At 40.7% G+C, this 21,559-nt stretch overlaps 1 protein-coding gene and 1 long non-coding RNA gene across 3 annotated transcripts in view; both read left to right on the top strand.

Annotated features, from left to right (window-relative positions):
- The window catches only part of D630013N20Rik (RIKEN cDNA D630013N20 gene), a 54,915-nt gene extending 41,155 nt beyond the window's left edge, over positions 1 to 13,760 (top strand). The window contains exons 4-6 of one of the 2 annotated variants that reach the window (NR_045291.1): positions 564 to 677; positions 7,209 to 7,322; positions 12,269 to 13,760. This is a non-coding gene — a long non-coding RNA (RIKEN cDNA D630013N20 gene). The remainder of the gene's footprint in view (positions 1 to 563; positions 678 to 7,208; positions 7,323 to 12,268) is intronic. The other variant, NR_045292.1, reaches the window with a different exon arrangement.
- Positions 13,761 to 15,517: 1,757 nt separating this feature from the next.
- Positions 15,518 to 21,559, top strand: part of Phyhipl (phytanoyl-CoA hydroxylase interacting protein-like) — a 41,606-nt gene continuing 35,564 nt past the window's right edge. The window contains exon 1 of the mRNA NM_178621.4: positions 15,518 to 15,804. Coding sequence (NP_848736.2) covers positions 15,702 to 15,804 — 103 coding nt within the window. The 5' untranslated portion in view covers positions 15,518 to 15,701. The remainder of the gene's footprint in view (positions 15,805 to 21,559) is intronic.

Raw genomic sequence — 21,559 nt, 5'->3', positions numbered from 1 at the left:
TTGTATCCGTCAGCCAGTTTTTCTGCAGTCTTAGGGAACAAGTACGACCTCTGAGAACTCAGCTTTGTGAGGCAGATCAGTCACCAGCTAAGATGTCCAATGTCTTTGTGAAGGAAAATTAAACTCACTGTGACTGTATTATAAGAGGACTGTCATATGATGAGATAGTTCTCTCTATCACAAATCGTGGCATTAGCTAAATCCACAGAAGTCTGTGAGACCTGCTCCACAGATGTCTAAAATGAGACCCCTTCCTTGCATTTCATGGACTCTCAAAACCTGCATAGAATGGAAGATTAGCTCAGAATCTGCCCCACAAAATGTGTGAAGCCAATAATACATTGTGGGCATATGACATTTATCCTAAAAAGAAACTCTCATTACCATATCTCTTGACATATCATGATTTTAAAATCTTAAAGATACTACAGAATAGCCAAGATACTGCATAAAATGTTTATACTGTAACAATTATGTCCTTTTTATATGCTAGGCATAATTAATTTTAATATCACCTATGATTTATAAGAATGAGACCAGTTGGTATTTTTTTTCCATCTCAGAACACAAGACTTCAAGGCAGCTGTTATGTGGAATACTAAAGCTATGTTTGATCAACTATGAACAGTCACACACTGACAAATAGTAAAGAGAATTTTTGAATATGAAAAAAGCTGGTAAGTAATTGAAAAGCTTTTGTAATCAAACAGTTCAGATGGCTGCAAGCTGCTCTTCAGGCAACAGACCCTCTGCATTTATGGTCCTTAGACCTAGACATTGTATCCTTAACAGGAAACTTTAGAACTCATTCAGAGAGCAACAAGAACACAATCTTGAGACAGGCTGCAGTATTTGCAAAGATTTTTGTCTAGAGAAAAGAATCAGAAGAGATGTTTTGAAACACAGAGAGGGGAAGGAGGGAGATAACAAAGGGGGGAGAGAAGGAAGGAAACAAAAAGACAAAAACTTATGAAGAATATTTCATGCCTCCAGGAGAAGCCCAAAAAGTATATATACTCAATATAACAAGGTGATTGGTTATCTTGCTCTTTAGGTAGACCACACTACTTCAAGAGGTAAGATAGCTTCCCTAATACTAGAAATACCCATATGCAACTTGTCTTAGCTATTATAGATAAACTTTATATTGGTAGTAAAAGAAATCAGAAATCCTACGAAAATTTGACACCTTTATGAATTTTACACAATATATGTGAAAACAGACGAGAACATTAACATCTCATTCGCACGTTCCCAAAATAGAATGTCTTGGCTAGTAAAAGCTGATAATTACCTGTCTTACATGCCCTTCACTATTTCCAACGTCTTAAGGTCCTCTTGTGAATAGCTTCTGACATCTCCCCTTGCTAAGTATCTTTGATACACGTGCATTCTAAGTGTCTACCCACTTATCACCACTATAAAAGTGATAACTTACAGTAGGAAAAATCCTGATAGGAAAGTATTTTTGTATTCTCTCTCTCTCTCTCTCTCTCTCTCTCTCTCTCTCTCTCTCTCTCTCACACACACACACACACACACACACAGACACACACCCCACCACCACCACCAACAACAACAACAACCCTAATAGTCAATAATGTGCATTTATTTCTCCCTCTTTCCATGTGAGCACATGTGTGTGTGTGTATTATGTATTGAGTCTACTTACCTGAAATTTCTCATTATGGCCCTTGGAGGAGGTCTTGTGTAGACAGGGTTTAGAAATAAACTCTAGCTGAGTGCTGTATGACAGTTTTGTATATATAGATATCACATAGAAGTCTCTAGGCCACATGTGACTGTTAAATTAGCCATTTTTCCAGTAATGAGTCTATAGCAGAAAAGGCATACAAGTGCACAGATGCAACAGTACAATCAAAGAGGGATCTGCAGAATGTTTACAAAAATAGAAAGGCATTTAGGTTTCTATAGGCTTTTGTTTTAGCTTAGGGAAAAAAAAAAACCTCTAGAAAACTAAGACGTGCACATTATTATTTGAGGGAGTGCTCTAATTCTGCTAAGATAAAATGTTGTCAAGCCATCTCTGTGCTATATTTAAAGAGATAAAAAAACAACAACAACAACAGTGTTTCAGAAGAACAATTTGGAACTATTGTAAAGGAGACTATACCAAAAGCCTCATTTGTCAGTAAAGAACAAAAGGATGTTGGGTGTAATACACCTATAATCCCATAACTTAGTGCATAGCCTTTGTTACATAGTGAGGTCAAATTAAGACCCCATCCTACCTTCTTTTATCCCCTGAAACAAAATTACTTCACTTTTAGCCTATGGAAAAGCATAACCTATAAAAATATATGTGTGAAGGCATGAAAAATAACTTGCAGCAAAAAATGGCCATATTATGACTTATGATGACTACATACTTACTCAGCCCCTGCTCATCATGTCTACATCCTTGAATGTGAAGCTGCTCTGCAGCAGATAATGAATAGAAAGGGTAGAGTAGGACCACTAAGGAGAAGAGAAAAACACTGAGTACCTTCATCCATAAAGAAACCTTTCTTTCCCCCACTCTGTGTTAAGACTCCTTCTACCAACACAAATTTCTTTAAATTTTGAGTAGTGACATCAGAGGATGGTTCAAGGCATCCTGACCTAGGGGTCATTTTTGTCTAACTTTATTTGTTTGTAAGCTTAGGATCGCAACATCTAGAGAATTTGCTTTAGCTTTTGCTAATAATCTACTGATATATTGACCAAGCCAGCTCAGTCAGTCAATAGGGTCTCAATAGTCAATAGGGAGGGAGTAAGGATTAAAGAAAGAAAAGACAATTAGATAACACTATAACATGACTCCTGCAAGTGCTGAAATGGATTTTTTCCCCCAGTCTGCTTTTATACCATTCTAGGTACATGCAAAGAATAGGGCCAGTTCCAGGTCAAAGACAAAGTAGTCAAGGAACAAACAAAGGTCCTGTGATTACTGTATTCAGAGACTTAACAAGACAATCAAGATACAAAGAACACATCCCTCAGCTGTATTCATCTTGACCCTTGTTCTAGCCCAATGTCAAATTCTTGCCTAAGCCTACTTTCTTTCTCTTTTTTTTTTGAATATTTATTTATTTTATTTATATGAGTACACTGTAGCTATTTTCAGGCACACCAGAAGAGGGCATCAGATCTCATTACGGGTGGTTGTGAGCCACCATGTGGTTGCTGGGAATTGAACTGGGGACCTCTGGAAGAGCAGTCAGTGCTCTTACCAGCTGAGCCATCTCTCCAGCCCCTGAGACTACTTTCTTGTCCTAGCCCAATAAAAATATTCTTGCCAATACCCTTGAAGTGGCACCAAGAGCTCTCCACTATATATCATTGGAAAATAACTACTGGGTTTTAAATATTGGGAAAACATTCAGTTGCTTCTCCTTATTGTAGTATTATATATAGCATATAAATATATTATAAAATAAACTTTATCATAGAAAATACTGACAATTTTAATATTTTTGTGCCACTTTTGGAGATATAATACTGTAACATCACTACCATATCTATTGTTCCTTTTTCCAACCCTAATTAGAATAATTCCTAATCTGTAATACCTCAAATTTTTACCTACACTATAATTATCTCCCAGTCTCTCCAGTGTCCCTCTATTCTGTTCATCCAACGAAACATATTAACCTTACAGCACCACTTTGCAGTTTTATGTCTGTCTAATGATATCTTCACATTAATCCTAGAAAATGGCAGCATTGTAATTTATGGAGCAAGTGCTGATTAACTGTTCTCATGCACGGTCTTAGTTGTGGTTCAGATTAAACAGGGGGACATAAGGGATGACGCCAATGTCTGTCGTGGAGAAACTCAGAAAAGTGAACCAATTAGAGGGGGAAATTGATAAATTAGTAACAATGACAAGAATGATAAACATGTTCATTAGACAACTGGGAACAGCGTTGTTTAGACCCAAGGACCAGCAATGGGAATTTGATAATAAATGTAGGAGTTTAAACATTGAGAAGAGATTAAAATTCATGAGACTATGTGAATTCTCCAAGGAAATAGCTTTAAACAGGAAGGAACATGATGCCAAAGGTTGAGCTTTAAAGAATATCTGCCCCCAAGAGGACAGGGTAGAAGCCAGAGTTGAGAAGCATTAAGTTCCCAGGCAGAGAGAGATCTAGGAGAGGTCAGCACTACAGAGATTCCGCAGAAAGAAAACGCTGAAATATCAAAGAGGCTGCAGATGAAAGGAGACCTTGATATTTTAGTGGTTTGAAAAACCTTACCAAATTGAAATGACTTTTGAAGACTAAGAATCAGAAGGCTATAGATTGGCGCTCCATGCTATGAAGGTTAGCAGTAAACGGTGAATAACTTTTACAGTACTCCCCAGTTTGTAGTGAGTTTCTCATAGTACTGGAACAAACATTAACAAACTCAATAGTGATTTGTTCAAGTAAAGGTATTTTCCTAATTAAGGAGACTTGATGGTGGGCAGAGGCATTAGTAGAATCAGGGAAAGGGAAAGACTGGAGAAGCTGGAGTTGGGAAATGCAAGATAATGACAAACATCAGATGGGAGCACGGCTGGGGGCTTGGGGGAACAGGAGCAAGTTTTACCAAGACCCATTGAGTCAATGATGGAAGCAAAAAGCTAACACTTCAACCTTTATACCCAGCCCTTAGGATAATTATTTTCATTTCTAAATTAAAGAGCTTTCTACCTCTATTGAGCTATGATTGAAAAATAAAAATTCATATATTTAGAATGTTGTTTTGATGTTAGTATATATACATTTGTATAAATGATCGGCACAATCAAGCTAATTATCATGTCTCTTCAGCACGTGTGTGTGTGTGTGTATGTGTGTGTGTTTTGTAGGAGCATATTTGATCTATTGTTAGAACAAATGCCAACTTTTCTTTTATCTATAGCCACCAGTCTGTACATAGGTCTTCAATACTCAGCTAAGATTTGAACTCTTTGACCAATAGACCCTCCTTCCCTCTACCATTCACAAATAACCACTACCACTCTATTCCTAACTTTAGTTTTTTCATTTTGCTTTGTTTTAGATTTCATATATAAATGAAATGTTCATTGTACTGTGTCCAACTTACTCTATTTAATACAGTGTCCTCAATACCCATCCATGTTGATACAAATGGTAAGATCTCCTTTGTTAATGCCAAATAATAGTCTATTACATATTCACCAGTTCATGGATGTTCAAGCTCTACCAATACCTCAGCCTTGAATGATCTTGTAAACAAACATAGGAGTGCAGGTATATCTACAAAGCACTCTCACTTTTAGGTAACTGTCCAGTGGTGGAATTGTTGGGTCATATGATAACTGTTATACTATGACCTTGAGACAACTCGATACTGGTATTTCCATAGTGCTCATACAGAGTTAGATTCCCTCAAGTTTTCCTTTATTGCATATTCTTGCCCACACTTGTTATCTTTGGACTTTTTGATGACTGTATTAGTTGATATTGTGGCGTTTTACTTCTATGATTATTGTCATTGACATCTTAAATATTTTTTTATATCCAAATGTAGGCATTTTGCATTTTGGAAAAAAATGTCCATTTAGATCCTTTGTCCATTTTTTCATTGGGTTACTTGTATTTTGTTACTGAGATTCTTATATGTTTAGTAAAATGATTATAACCATACATTCTACAATTTTTTTTGCATTACTTAGGATGCACCACTGTGATATTTTGCTATGCAGATACCTTCCAATTTGATATTCTCCCTGTTGTCTATTTTTTTGGTTTTAATACCTGTATATTTGGTGTCAATTCTAAAAATCCACTTTTAGATCCATGCTTACTCTGTGTTTTCTTGTTGCTTTATGTTTTCAGACATTAAATTTAAGTCCTTAGTCCATTTTGAGTTAATTCTTGTGTATAGGGGAAGGTCCAATTTCATTATTTTTATATAAGGGAAATCCAGTTTTTCTGATCCCTTTCTTTCTCTAGTGTATAGTCTAATGTATATAGTTCTATAGAACACTGACTGCACATGTGCATTTCTTAGTCTTCTATTTGGTTCCACTAGTCAACATGTCTGTTTTTAGGCTAACAATACAATGTTTTGAGCACAAAAGCTTTTAAATATAGCTTAAAAACAGAATGTGTGGTGTCTCCAGTTTTATACTTTTTACTCAAGCTTGCTTTAGCTCTTTGAAACATTTTATAGCTTCATGACATTAAAGGGATTTGTGTGTGTGTGTGTGTGTTTCTGTAGAAAATGTCACTAGAGATTGTTAGAAATTACATAGAATCTGTACACTATATTGGTTACTGTGGACATTTTTATATCACTTTTCAGATATAGAAGTAAATGGATAACTTCCATTTATTTGCCGTTTAAAAAATTATTTATTAAATGTTCGGCAGGTTTTATTTTAGGGATCTTCCACATCATTGGTTAATTTTATCCCTTAAACACTTTAGTTTTTGTAATTTACTTTATACTTAATTATGTGTATATGTATATGTGTGAGAGTATGTACATGAGTTTTAAGTACCTGTATGGGCCAGAAAAAGATGTTGGATTCTTGGAATGGGTTCTGAGCTGCAAAGTACATAATGTTGAAGACTGAACTCTGATCCTCTGCAAGAGCAGAGCAGGCTCTTAATGGCTCAGTCACCTTTCCAGACCCATTTTTATTCTTTGGAATCCATACTTTCGTCTGTTGAGGACTCTCTATCTGAGCAAGCAGACTGAGTGTGCATTGTATCTCCCCTAAAAAAAGTTTTGTCACACAACCAATATTAAAGGAGGAAAAAATGGGGCTGGAGTGATGACTCAGTGGTTAAGAATACTGGCTGCTCTTCCAGAGGTCCTGAGTTCAATTCCCAGCACATACATGGTACTTAACAATTATCTATGACTGTAGTCTCATGAATACCAGTGCCCTCTTCTAGCATGCACATATACATACAGACAAAAGCACCCACATGCATAAATAAAGAAATCTCTTTTTATAAAAAGGAAAAATTAAGGTCCTAAGGTTGGAGGCATGTTTGTGTTCAAAATAAATATACTCTAAATGAGTACATGAGGACGTTCTCTGTACAGGAAGAAGCCCTTCTTGTCAAGGGCTCTAATGTTAGGTAAGGTGCTGGTTAGGATATCGTTGAGGGGCTTCTCAAATTTGATTCAATTCTTGATGTACATTAATTTACAAACCATAATGTGGTTGTCTTTATAAGGAAACTATAAGTAACAACTGTAACAAGAAAACAAGAAAGGTGCTGGAAGAAGTGAATGCAATCACACAGACCAGCTCCACAGGTTTTCACCATGACAGCAAATGGCTCAAGCAGGTAAGTGACGTGTCTTATTTCAAATGATACCTGGAAACATAAGAAAGAGGTTCTGCTCCCCTCTGACCCCAATCCCCTGCCTGAGGGCTCCTCTGGGAAAACTCAACAACATTAAGTCCCACCCTGCCCCTTCTGCACTCCTTTTCCAGGGCCACAATGCCACATATATCCATGGAGGCCTGCTGCTGCCCAGGACAAAGAGGCTTGCAAACATCAGGGACCACCAGTTCTACTTGCATTCCTGAAGGCCTGCCCTAACCCAGGACAACTAGCAGCCTGAAGCCATCAGGGTCTGTCTATCAGTTATACCTGCATCCCTGGAAGCCTGCTACCATCAGGAACCACTAGCTCTACCTTTAATCCCAGAGACAATAACCTTAAATCTCATCTTATGAATATGATAGAGGCCTTTAAAGAGAAAATGAATAAATCCCTTAAAGAAGTACAAGAAGATACAATTAAACAGGTAAAGGGAATGAATAAAACAATTAAAGACTTGAAACTAGAAATAGAAGCAATAAAGAAAACACAAACTGAGGGAATCCTGGAGATAAGAAAAACCTAGGGAAGAGAACAGGAACAACAGATGCAAGCACTGCCAACAAATATAAGAGATGAAAGAGAGAATCTCAGGTGTAGAAGATACCATAGAAGGAACTGATAGATTGGTCAAAGAAAATGCTAACGCTGGAAAGTTTCTAACACAAAACAGTTCAGGACACTGTGAAAAGACCAAACCTAAGTAAGAATAACAGGAAGAAGGCCGGGTAGTGGTGGTGCATGCCTGTAATCCCAGCATTTGGGAGGCAGAGGCAGGTGGATTTCTGAGTTTGAGGCCAGCCTGGTCTATAGAGTGAGTTCCAGGACAGCCAGGACTGCACAGAGAAACCCTGTCTCGAAAAACAAAAACAAAATAAAACAAAAAAGAATAACAGGAAGAGAAGAAGGAGAAGACTCCCAACTCAAAGACCCAGAAAATAACAAAATTGTAGATGAAAAATTCCTAACCTGAAAAAAGAAACGTCTATAAACATATAAGAAGCTTATAGAACACCAAATAGAGTGTACCAAAAAAGAAAATCCTCCTGCCACATAATAATAAAAATACTTAATGTACAGAACAAAGAAATAATATTAAAAGTCACAAGGGATAAAGGCCAACTAACATATAAAGGAAGACCTATTAGCCTACACAAGACTTCTCAACAGAGACTTTAAAAGCCAGAAGGGCCTGGGCAAATGTCTTACTGTCTCTAAGAGATCACAGATGCCAGCCAAGACTTCTATACCCAGCGAAATTTTCAATCACCATAGACAGAAAAAACCAAGATATTCTATGACAAAACCAAAATTAAACAATATTTTTTATTTAAGCCAGCCCTACAGAGGATACTAAATGGAAAACTCTAACACAAAGAGGGTAACTACACCCAAGAAAACACAGGGAATAGATAATTCCAACCAGCAAATCCAAAATAAGAGAATCACAGACAGACAGACACACACACACACTCACACACAGGTCCACCACAAACATCAAAATAACAGGAACTAACAATCATTGGTCAATTAATATCTCTCAACACCAATTGTCTCAACTCCCCCCCCCCCCATAAAAAGACACAGGTTAACAGAGTGGATGCATAAACAGCATTCATCATTCTGCTGCATGCAAGAAACACACTTCAGCAACAAAAAATAGGCATAACCTCAGAGTAAAGAGCTAGAAAGGGATTTCTAAGCAAAAACTTTTTGGAACCAAGAAACAACCTCGAATAGCCATTTTAATATCTAATAAGATAGACTTTCAACCAAAAGTGATCAAAAGAGATACAGAAAGGCACTTCATACTCATCAAAGGAAAAATCAACCAAGATGACATCTCAATTCTGAACATCTTTGCCAAATGCAAAGGCACCTGCATTTGCAAAAGAAACATTACTAAAGCTTAAATCATACATGGAACCCTACATATTTATAGTGGGAGACTTCAACATCCCACTCTCACCAATTGACAGGTCAAGGAGACAGGAACTAAACAGAGAAATAATGAAACTAACAGAGGTTATGAATCAAATGGACCTAACAGATATTTACAGAACATTTGTCTGAACACAAAAGCTTGTACATTCTTTCCAGCACCTCATGGAACCTTCTCCAAAATTGAACATATACTAAGTCACAAAGCACGCCTCAATAGCTACAAAAACAAAAACGAAAAACAAGCACAAAAATAAACTGAAATAACACTTTGTATCTTATCAGACCACCATGAATTAAGACTGGACTTTGACAACAACAGAAAGTCTACATACTTACGGGAATTAAACAATTCTCTACTCAATAATCACTGGGTCAGGAAAGAAATAAAGAAAGAAATTAAAGACTTTCTAGAATTCATTGAAAATGAACATACCCAAACTTATGGGACACAATGAAAACAGTTCTAAGACAAAAGTTCATAGCACTAAGTGCCTCCATAAAGAAATTAGAAAGTTATCATATCAGCAATTTAAAAGTACACCTGAAAGCTGTAGGCATAAATTTTTTGCAACCTACTTTTAATAAGAGTTCAACCTGTCCTCTAGCCCATGACCCAGCAGAGATAGTGGAAAAGTTATTAGGAAATTGGGGACATGAACCTGTTCAACAACAGTTCTTTGGGAACCAGCTCTGTCTTCTTTGGCAGACGTTCAGTCAGTTCCATAGCAACCACCAAATATGACTCAGCAGCTGCAGACCCTCTAGGCAGGCAGACACCACACACAAACCAGCAGCTGTATAATTCAATCCTGAAGAAATTGGTAGACTCACCAATAGGCCTGAGGCAAGGCTGTGGAATCAGCAAGCTGCTGCAGGAACCTCATGAGCAGTTCTTGGGCATGTTTCTCTCAATGTCGGAGTTATCACAAGTTGAGCTCAACAACGCTATGTAATGTGAACCAATACATGCATGAAATTAGCCAAGAATAGTGAGGCAGAGTAAACCAAACCAAGGCTCGGTGCTCACCTCCCACTCTCTGTGGGGTCATATTTATACTCCTTCATCAAGTGTCCTTTCACGTGTCTGTTATATCCAAACATCCTTTCACCTGTGTCTGCTTCAGGAAAACACTCTTTCATATGTCTGCTTTAGCAAGGCATCCTTTCACCTGTGTGCCCCAGCAAAACACCATTTAACATAACTGACTTTCCAAAGAACCACAAGTTTCAGAAACTCTAGGAAATAAGGAAGTAAACACACCCACCAGGAGTAGATGTTAGGAAATAATCAAAATCAAGGCTGAAATTAATCAATAAGAAACCCAGAGAACAATACAAAGAATCAATGAAGCCAAGAGATGATTCTTTGATAAAAAATCAACAAGATAGACAAACCCTTAACCAAACTATCTAATAGGCTGAGAGACAGCACACAAATTAACAAAATTAAAACTGAAAAGGGAGACATAACAACAGACACTGAGGAAATTCAAAGAATCATTAGGTCTTACTTCAAAAGTCTGTTCTCCATGAAATTGGAAAATCTAAATGAAATAGATGATTTTTCTAGACAGATACTACTTACCACTTGATCTTAAATCAAGATCAGATAAACTAAGTAATCCTATAACCCCCAAGGAAATAGAAGCAGTCATTGAAAGTCCCCCCTGCCCCCCACAAAAGAAACAGGGCCAGATGGTTTTAGAGCAGAATTCTACCAGACTTTCAAAGAAGAGCTAACACCAATACTCCTCAAACTATTCCACAAAATAGAAGCAGAAGGAATATTGCCAAATTCATTCTATGAGGCCATAGTAACCCTGATACCTAGACCACATAAATACTCAATAAAGAAAGAGAATTTCTAACTAATTTTCCTTATGAGCATTTATGTAACAACACTCAATAAAATACAAACCAAATCAAAGAACACATCAAAGAAATCATCCACCATGATCAATAAGGCTTCATCCCAGGGATGCAGGGGTGGTTCATTATGAAAACTCATCAATATAATCTACCATATAAAGAAACTGAAAGATGCTGAAAAAGCCTTTTCCAAAAGCCAAACACACCTTCATTTAAAAGTTGTGGAGAGATCATGGATACAAAGTCCATACATAAACACAACAAGCCAATAGCCAACATCAAACTAAATGCAGAAAAACTTAAAGCAATTCCATAAAAACGGGAACAATACAAGGCTGTTCGCTCTCTCCAAATGTCTTCAATATAGTACTTGAAGTTTTAACCAGAGCAATAAGACAACTAAAGGAGATCAAGGGATACAAATAGGAAAGGAAGAAGTCAAAGTATTGCTATTCACAGATGATATGATAGTAAATATAACTGACCTCAAAACTTCTACCAGAGAACTACAGCTGATAAACACCTTCAGCAAAGTGGCTCAAAGAAATCAGTAGATCTCCTTTATACAAATGATAAATGGGCTAAGAAAGAAGCTAGGGAGAAAACATCTTTTACAATAGCCACAAAAAGATGTAAAATATCTTGGTGTAACTCTAAACAAGCAAGTGAAGTATCTGTATGACAAGAACTTCATGTGTCTGAAGAGAGAAATCGAGGAAAATATCAGAAGGTAGAAAGAAATTGGAAAGTGGCAGTGGGTGGCATCTCTAGCACATGCCAGAGACCTGGAATTGGGGAGGCCCCAGAGTGTCTATGGGAGTGACTCTAGTTGAAACTCCTAGCAGTAAGGGAAAGGGGTCTTGAAGTGGCCACTTCCTGTAGCTAGGCAGAACTTCCAGTGGAGGGATAAGGACAGCAACCTGCCCACAAAACCTTCTACCCAAATGTGTCCTGCCTACAAACTGTGCATGGACAAAGATGGAGCAGAGACAGAGGAAATGGCCAACCAATGACTGGCCCAAGTTGAAACCTATCCCATAAGCAAGAACCAATCCCTGACACTATTAATGATACTCTGCTTTGCTTGTGGACAGGAACCTAGCAAAACTGTCTTCTGAAAGGCTCCACCCAACAGCTGGCTGAAACAGATGCAAAGACCCACAGCCCAACATTTAGACGGAGCTTGGGGAGTCTTGTGGAAGAGTCGGAGGAAGGATTGAGGGACCCAAAGAGGACAGGGACTCTACAGGAAGACCAACAGAGTCAACTAACCTGGACTTTTGGGGACTCTCAGAGACTGAACCACCAAAGAATGAGCATGGACTGGAACTAGCCCCACACTCACATTCCCCCCACCCAATACCCTCTTATATATAGCAGATGTGCAGCATGGTCTTCATTTGGGTTCCCCAATAATTGGAGCAGGGGCTGCCCCTGAATCTGTTGCCTGCCTGTGGATCATCTTCCCCTAACTGGGCTTCCACGTTTAGCCTCAGTGAGAGAGGATACACCTAGTCCTGCAGTGACTGATATGCAGGGAGGAGAGGGGTGATACCCAGGGGTTCCCCTTTCTTGGGAGGAGTGAGGAGAGGAGCTGTGAGGCAGGACTTAAGGGGGCTGATATTGGAATATAAAATAAATAAGTAAATAAAATAATTTTAAAAAAAAGAAAGAGGTTCCATGAGCTTGAGGGTCATACCAAAGGATTTGGAATAGAATGAAGCCTTCTACTTCTATAATGTCTATAATGACACTCCTTTCTTCTGGTTGTTTCTAGTAGTTTGCTTTAAGATGGTGACTACAATCTTTGCCTGTGTATTTGTTTTTGTTTGTTTGTTTTCAGTTCAGCCTGGTGGCTTTTTTGACTGAAGAGTAGCACGTCTTTGGTAGTTTGAATATTTCCGGCCCAGAAAGTAAATATCATAGTGTTTGCTAAAGACACCTTGCTCTTAATATGGTCCATGGCCATTCTATTGGATATTGATCCAGCTGCATTTTTAGTACTGAGGAACTTTTAGCAGGAACAGGAACTCCTGCTTTCCCTGTTATGGTTTGAATCTGAAATCTCTGCCTCAGGTTCTCAGTCTAATTGATCTCGGTCTAGTTGATGCTATTGGGGAGACTGGAGAACTTGAAAATGGAGATCTGGAAAATGGAGACCTGGATGAAGAAGTGGGTCATTGGGCCAGGTCCTTGGGAGTGTATTATCCTTGACAGCTTCCTGCCACTATATACACTTTCTCATCTGCCATTTGTGAACATGGCTTTCCTCATTAAGATAGACTGACTATATCAAAACTGAACCAAAGGAAACCTTTTCACTTCTCAGACATGTTAGCAATTCGGTAATAGTAGTGGAAAAGTAATTAATACTTTTTCTTTGCCTATGATGTCCTGCTCACAGTTGACTGAATGTGGACCCCAACTGGGATATATATTCTCGGCACCTGGTATATTGTCCTGATACACTTGTAATATTTGTGTGAATTAAAGTTCTAATGTATACATATTATATCTTTCAATTGTGGGTAAGCTATTTTTGTAGTTTGCAGCTCCTCTTGTGATTTATAAATCTGAGAATTCTCTGAAAGATGAACCCACTGTGCTTTGGCTGTCAATATCTAGTTCTGCTGATCTAGGTTTTTGAACATAAGAAATTCACCATTTTTCTTGACAAACAGTAATTTACTCTCTCCTTAAGGTATCTCCTACCTTGATACTGGAATGTTTTTCCCAGCTCAAAACAAAGGTCCATCTCATTAATCCCGAAGTTCATAACGAGGACATTTCACTTAATGATACCAAATTACCTTACACGGATGTTTATCAACCTTCAATTGTGCCAAATTTCCTCACGGGTTTATTTTATCTAAAGCGGGGCCTTCCATTTTATGAGACATCAATTAACTAGATTTAGTTGTTTATGGCTAAATGGATGTGACTAGAAAAGGCAGCATATAGTAATCTATATGTAAATTGTTTTTATTGGTGAATATCAATGTTTGAAATTGGAAAATGAGTAAACATGGAACATAAATTATTACCAATAACTATAAATAATACAAGGGGGAGAGGGGCTTCTTTTGATCCCGTGATACCAAGAAAAACAAAATAACATTCCGAATCAGTAAATGAGAACAGAGGCCAACAGGCTGTCATCTATATAGGCTTTATTTTTAAAACCTTTGCACCATCAGAGTGCACTGAAATATCTTAGGTGCTCCTGAAAGCAATGGGGCGTGCAAATATGGCCATCACTGGAAGACCACAGGTCCCCCTTTCATTTTCTAGGGTAACAAAGAACAGGTGATGTGTTTCAGCCTGTATTTTTCAGTCAGAACAATGCCGGGCCCAGGGAGAGCACTGAAGACTTGTTTGTTAGCTGAGTGGGTGAGGAGGCAAGCTGACAAGTGGCTGTCACCCGGAAGCTGCCTCCTCAGCAGCCAGCCGCCAGCATCCTGTGTAGCCTCACCTGTCCCGCAGCACCGACCTGAGTTCGCGCTCGCTGCCCGGTGCAGTCCTCAGGTGGCCGCTCATTGCTCACTGCGGGGCCTGGTGAGGAACGGCGGCTGGGCGCGCAGAGCGGGGACCGGGAACCCTAGGCGGCTCGGGCCTCAGTTTCCCAATGTGTGTTCAACAAGCAACAGGCGCGCGCTCGCCTCGCCGCAGCCCGGGGTGGCCGTCCGGCTCTACCTGGCATTGTGAAAAGAGCCTAGCCGCCATCGCCGGGCGAGCGCGACGCGCCGAGCAGCTTGCCACAGCCCGCGCTCCTCGCGCGCTCCATCCTCCTTCGCTTCCAGCGGGAGAAGGCGCGCGGGAGAGCCAAGCGAGGGCGCGTGCGCGCGGCAGGCGGGGTCGGGATGCGCAGGGAAGCAGTGGGGCGCGCATGCGCGTGCGCGCGACAGGCGCCCCGGGGGGTACGGTCTACGCGCCCGCAGGTAGGTTGCGGGTGCGCGCCCCAGGACAAGGGCAGCGATGGAGGCGTGTCAGAGCGTGGGCGCGCCACTGGCTGGGAGCGGAGCCCTAGAGAGGAGAGCGGAGGGCGCGTCCGCGTCCGTGCGCGTACGCGCGCGCGGCAGGTAGGGGGCGGGGTCCGCGTGCCGTAAAAAAGGGGCGGGGCCCTGTGCAGGCAGGTAGGCGCGACCCCGGACCCCTGTCCTCCGTGCGCGTGTGCGCAAGGGCGGGCGGCAGGCAGGGGGCGGGGTCTGCGAGAGGTAGGAAAGGGGCGGGGCCCGGGTGCAGGCAGGTAGGCGCGTCCACCGCCAGCCCCGCCCCCGTGAGCGTGCGCGGCCCTCCCTTCAGGCGAGAGCGCGCTCTTCCCGCGCTCGCGCCGGCCGGCGTTCAGTCTACGAGCCGCGCACTCGAAGGAGCTTCTGCCGCCGCTGCCGCCGCCGCCACCACCACCGCCGCCGCCGCCTCGGCCGCGACTCCCGACCGGAGGTTGCCCTCGTCCTCAGCCTTCTCAGGCCTTTCCCGCCCTTCGCCCCGCCGGCCGCTGGCGCCTGGCTTCGACGCGGGGTCGCGAAGATGGAGGTGCCGCGCCTGGACCATGCCCTCAGCAGCCCCAGTAGTCCGTGTGAGGAGATCAAGAACCTCAGCCTGGAGGCCATCCAGCTGTGCGACCGTGATGGTGAGGAACGGAGGCACCGGCGGGAGACAAAAGGACGCGGGCGGAGGTGTCCGGTCCCTGGGAGAGGGCGCCTCTCGGGTCCGCGGGAGAAGGCTGCTGGAGGGAGAGGGCGCCTCTCGGGTCCGCGGGAGAAGGCTGCTGGGGGAAGAGGGCGCCTCTCTGGTCTTTAGGAGAGGGCGCCGCTCAGGTCCGCGGGAGAAGGCTACCGGGGGAGAGGGATCCAATGGGTCCGCGGGAGAGGGCTCCACTGGGGAAAAGGAACCGTTCGGATCCGCGGGAGAATGCTCCGCGGTGGAGAGGGCGCCTCTCGGGTCCGCGGCCCGGTGTTGCCTATTCTGCAGCAGGCAGATCTTGGGTCTCCCGACCAGGGACTTACCCGCCACCGCGAAGGCTAGACTGGATAGGCTTGAACAAAAACTTACCCATTCTCTTGCAAACCTCTGAACCCCAGGAGTGTCTGTCTAACTGGGGTGAGCCTCCTAGTATTTTAGTCGGGGACAGAAAAGCTGCGTTTCAGCACCAAGGACAGACACTAGGCTCTTGGTTCTGGGCAGGGATTATGAGGCTGTCAAAAATCCGAACAGGATATTGGTCCTTCCTCTACGTTTGCTGAGATTCGGTGTGTGTGCAGCACACACCATTGTGTGTTGATGTGTCAGTACTCTATTGTTAAAGTTGGCAGTCTACGAAAAGGAAATGACTGATCACAGGGTCCGAGTGTTAAAGTGCTAGCTAGCTAGTACTCTGCAGTGTGGGCACGGCGCTGTGTGTTGGGCTAGTTAGAGTATCAGTGTTGGGCACAGAATGGTGTGTTGGGCTAGTTGGAGGATAAGAGTTGTTTCAGTGATTTGGAATAAAACTTCATTTGTAAAGAAGTCGTCTGATTGCTGATTGGCCAAATAATTGTTAAATTCTGCATATAAAACCGGTTGACATGGAAATACGATTATCAGTGAAAATGTTCAACTGTATATGAGTAATAGCTATAGAACATTTTAAAAGAAAAGTTATGAGAGCTATTAATTGGTGCACGGTAAGGTCATTAAATGTAGCAGGATAACTCATATAGGAAACAAAGATCTTGATTTTTTTTAAAGGCATTGAAATGGACATTTAAGTCGACTGAGCACTAAAGTCCTGCTTACTAATAATTTTTAATTGTTAGTGTGAATTTATTTTTAATAATCTCTAAATGAAAATTCAAACTCTTTGAACACAACAAACCTTAACTTATGAAAGAGGTGTAGTCTGAATAATTAAGTATTCTTGTAAAGACTGTTTATTTCCTTTGTCGGTAGATTAGCTTTGTAAATTGCAGCTATTTTTATTTTCTCAGATTGGTTTCAGAGAAAACCAAGATTCTAATAAAAGTAGATTTGATTTTTATTTGATTCAGCAATTTATCAAATACTCATTCAAATAATAAGTGGAACTAGACAACCTAATGCTGTTCCTCAGACCTTAATAATTTCAGTTTTTAAAATTGTGTTTTCTGTGTTTATCAGGGGTGTCAGGGAAATGTTTGTTTAATAAAGTTCAGAGTACTAAGGTAGGCTGTGGGAGTTAGTTCTGCTTTTACTATATTCTGCTCTGGAGTTGTAGCTCTTTTGATCCATTTTTAGTTGTTTCAGTTGGCATTATGAATCCTGCAAAATGAGCAAATTATGTAACATTTAATTGAGGGGGATGTTGGGATCAAGCAATAGCTATAACAATAATCACTTATAGTCCTCTAGACTAGTCAGGTTTCACTTTGTAAAGTAGTTTAAACCAAGGAGTTACAAAGAACCATGTTTTTAAAAAATGTGAGGAAAAAAATGGAGACATTCCACTGAAAGGCTGTCACATGCTTCTGTTTCTCCCTCCCCCTTGTGACCCAGTCCCAATATATGGCAATTTCTAATCAGTAAGTTGGCGTCATGACAGTCATTTAGAGGGAACAACACAGGTTCTTATGGAACAGCTTGTAGGATGCTGCATTCAGTCTCTATTACGACTTTCCTTAGTACGATTTCACAGTGAGCAAATAACAGATTCATGGTGTCTGCTCCCTACACCTCACTCACTTCCCTTCCCCTTAAGTCTCACTGTTATCAATACATGAGGCAAGATTATGGCAGCAGACATAGCTGATCATATATTTCTTTGTGTCTTAGGTCTACGGAGCTATAGTTTTATTTTATGAATATGGGAGTATGTGGTTTTTTTACTTTTTACTCTTCCATTTCACTCTTGGTAATTTGGTATTGACGGAGGAAAACGTAAGTTCCTTGGAAATGAAATAAAGTAGTCTAGGGCAAAGTAGTGGGTAATCGTGGATTTCTGTTCCTTTCTACTCACAGAGGTTTTTAATTGTATCATGCTCTGTGTGTCTCATGAGTCACAAGCTATGGTTCCTAGTAAAACATCACTGTCTCTCATTTCGTTGGCTCTTCTCTTTTATGCTTTGTTTGTAGCTGATTTTTCCTCTAAATTGTAGTTTATGTTACTAGCACCATCTCACAGCATTGCCCCCCCCCCGTTATTTTCAAAATATTTAGTAATCTTGGGAGGATATCTGAGTTCAAATAGTCATGCATTCACTTTTTAATAAAGTAAGGGGATTCCTGTAAGTGTACATGCATATATCCTTGTGAGTAGTCGTTCCTAGGCATGTCCACTTTGTTGCTGGTACATGGTTCCTGCCTATGTGCTAGTCACTGTAGTTCAAAATGAGGATTCTAGATAGGACTCTGTTAGGAAACTGTTGGAATATGTACTGTAGCTATGGGGGCATCTGTTAATTCCTGTTCTAATCAGGCAAGTACTTCTTTCCTAGCTCTAGAGTGCTCTGGTATACTTCATTGAGTGCACCATGTAGCTTCATAATGGTTTTTTTTTTTTAATGGAAGGAAAAAAATCCAGTCTTTCACCTGAAAATATCAGTAATATGGGAATCCATTCTTAGTTTGTTTCTTCCCATAATAGCATGAAGCACTTGCTGACCTGTGACAAGAAAGAAAAAGAAAAGAAAAAAAGAAAAGAAAATGCTCACCACCCCATACAAAGTTCCATATTAATTCTGACTCTTGTCATGTTTTTATTACATACACACACACACACACACACACACACACACAAGCTTCTGTTCCTTTCTAAAAAGGGTTTACTCACATGTTACCATAGATAGATAGATAGATAGATAGATAGATAGATAGATAGATAGACAGATAGACCAATAGATAGAGCTGATAAATAGATCTCTATGTGTTTCTCCAAGCTAACAATATTGTTGTTATAGAGAAGTAGAAAAGACTAGGTTTTTTTTTTAATAGTATTAACACTGCCCCCCAGCTTTCTCTCTTTAACAGTCATTATTCCTCTGAGTAGATCATTTTATGACTGTCTAGATATGGTGTCTAGATATGGTATGAGGTTTATGATGCTACTAAGCAAGTGAATATAACTTAAGTAACCTACAGTTTCTTTGTAATCATCGTTCGGTGGAGAAAGGGAAAGGAAAGTTTTTCTCTTTTATATATTCAAAACATAGATTTCTTTAAGGAACCTTGTCTACTTAAGTTACAGGAGCTGAAACCTCCTTTTATGCTTTTGACATATGATCAGAACACAGCTTAACATTGGGAACATAATAACCCAAATGTGTAATGGCTCAGTCTGAATCAGGTGGCCTGTAATAACATGTCTAAAGCAAGCAAACGCCTGGGAAGAACACCTGGAATGTGTCCCTTTAATGCCTTCATCACAAGAATGTGACATAATCATGACTCAGTCCCACTGACGTGCAGCATGGAATAGCAGGGATACCATTTCAGATCACATGGCCAGGTTAGATTGTTGGTCCTTGTTAGCCCTGTAACCGTGGGCCAGTTACTTAACCTGTTTTAGCCAGAGGCACTCTTGTCCAAAACAGGCATAGTAATGTCATATAGGATTTTGAAATGTAAAATGAAGTATTATGTAGCATAGACCATAATTCTTGTTGCAAAATAGAGAAACATTATTGGGAGTGGAATGTTATCTTCTACATACTCTCTTGAGTTGAACCCAGTACTTTTTAAAGTCTCTCTCTCTCTCTCTCTCTCTCTCTCCCTCCCTCCCTCCCTCCCTCCCTCCCTCCCTCCCTCCCTCCCTCCCTCCCTCTCTCCCTCACTCTCTCCCTCCCTTCCTCCCTTCCTCCCTCCTTGTCTCTTTCTCTCTCTGGCCAGTATTTGCAATTCAGTTGTGTGCTGTTTAGGAAAGCATTGTATGAGAGATTATTGACGACCATAAATTCTGAATTTTAAGGGCAAATTGAAAAAAAAATCTCAGTGGTGGTATTGAGACCCTTTGCTTGGTAGCATCCCAACAGTAACACTGTTGTCAACCCTAGTTCTAGAAGCTGTTCTTGGCTTCCAGTTGACATCTGCTGATGCTTTCCTTGTGCCTTATGACCTGAGCACACTCTTTAAACCAGTGTCTGCCTTAGCTCCCCTCTGCCCTGGCTTGACAATATTCTCCTTCATGCTCTTTCCTAACAGCTGCCCTGCTCTCGGTCATATGTCTCTGTATTCATTTCTTTGCCTCAGATACCACTGCGAGGGGGAATGTACATTTTCATTAGGGAGCAAAGAACCCAAATGAATGAATAAAAGCTAAAAGAAGCACACAAGAGCAAGAAAACCATCAGCTGTGTTAATCCAATTCTTACTCTTGGTAGGAGCTCTATCTCATTTCCATAGAAGACCAAGAAGTTTTAGAGGGAAAGTCACATCAAAGACAATGTGAACAGACTCCCTCCAGTGGCAGAATGTGTGTGGCCCAAGCAGTAACTGGCACTTGACTGGCTGCCCTGGCCAGCCTCTCAGAGCCTGACTCTAGGTAGAGCACTGTGTAGACACACCCAGGTCACTTGGTTTTGTCTTCACTAAGATTTCCTACTTGTTTTGATCCACTTTGCTTTCCTCTAATTCAAGTGCGTCTTCTCCCTGTGTGCTTTCATTTGTAAATCAGTTTCAGCAATCACAGCAGTTGAAGCACAATACTCTAATTTCTACATTCACTTCTCTGCCCTCGGGAAAAGTTTCAAAACTCAAGTTTTGCCTTGTTGAATATATCTCTTTCTTGGCTTTATTTTCAATGTATCTTAAATGCCTTCCCAAGAATCTCTTAATTCGTTATTAATCTGTTCAATTATCTTCTTACTGTGCTAATTACCTAATATTTTAGCTATTTAAAATAGTTTATTACTGTCAGACTATAATTAATGTCTCACAGAGTAGAATATGTTTGTACATATACATTGAAGGGGGAAAGTCAGCATTTGCAAAGACTGGGAGCAGAACTGTGTAGCCAAGCAGGAACATTTGGGCTTAAATGCGCAGAGAGCTTTAGCATGCTCTGCTCCCTGGTGTCAGAATGCAGCGGGTTGGCAGGGCAGGAGGATGCACAAGTACCGACTTCAGGACAGAATTCCAGGCAGTGTGGAATATGGTCAGGAATAACTAGAATTTTAAGTCTGGAAAGTTGGAAATCGGAATTATTGATGAGTGAAAATGAAGCAAAGCAAATGTTTGAAGACATCTCGATAACCTTTGCTTTTTTTAAACTTCGAATGTTAGGTCTCTGTTCTACCTTCTTTTTGAAGAAGAGCTCTAGATCCGAGCCACTCTGTGGCTGTATTTGTACTATGCACTGCTTTGCCATTGTTTCAGAGGGAATGCCATGAGGGGAAAGCATATTCTTTCTAGGGTCATCTTTTTCTTCATTTATGCTA

The sequence above is a fragment of the Mus musculus genome, chromosome 10 (genome assembly GCF_000001635.26).
Source record: "Mus musculus strain C57BL/6J chromosome 10, GRCm38.p6 C57BL/6J".
Classification (NCBI taxonomy): Eukaryota; Metazoa; Chordata; class Mammalia; order Rodentia; family Muridae; genus Mus; species Mus musculus.
The sequence above is the reverse complement of the archived record's forward strand: the minus strand, read 5'-3'. Positions and strand labels throughout refer to the sequence as shown.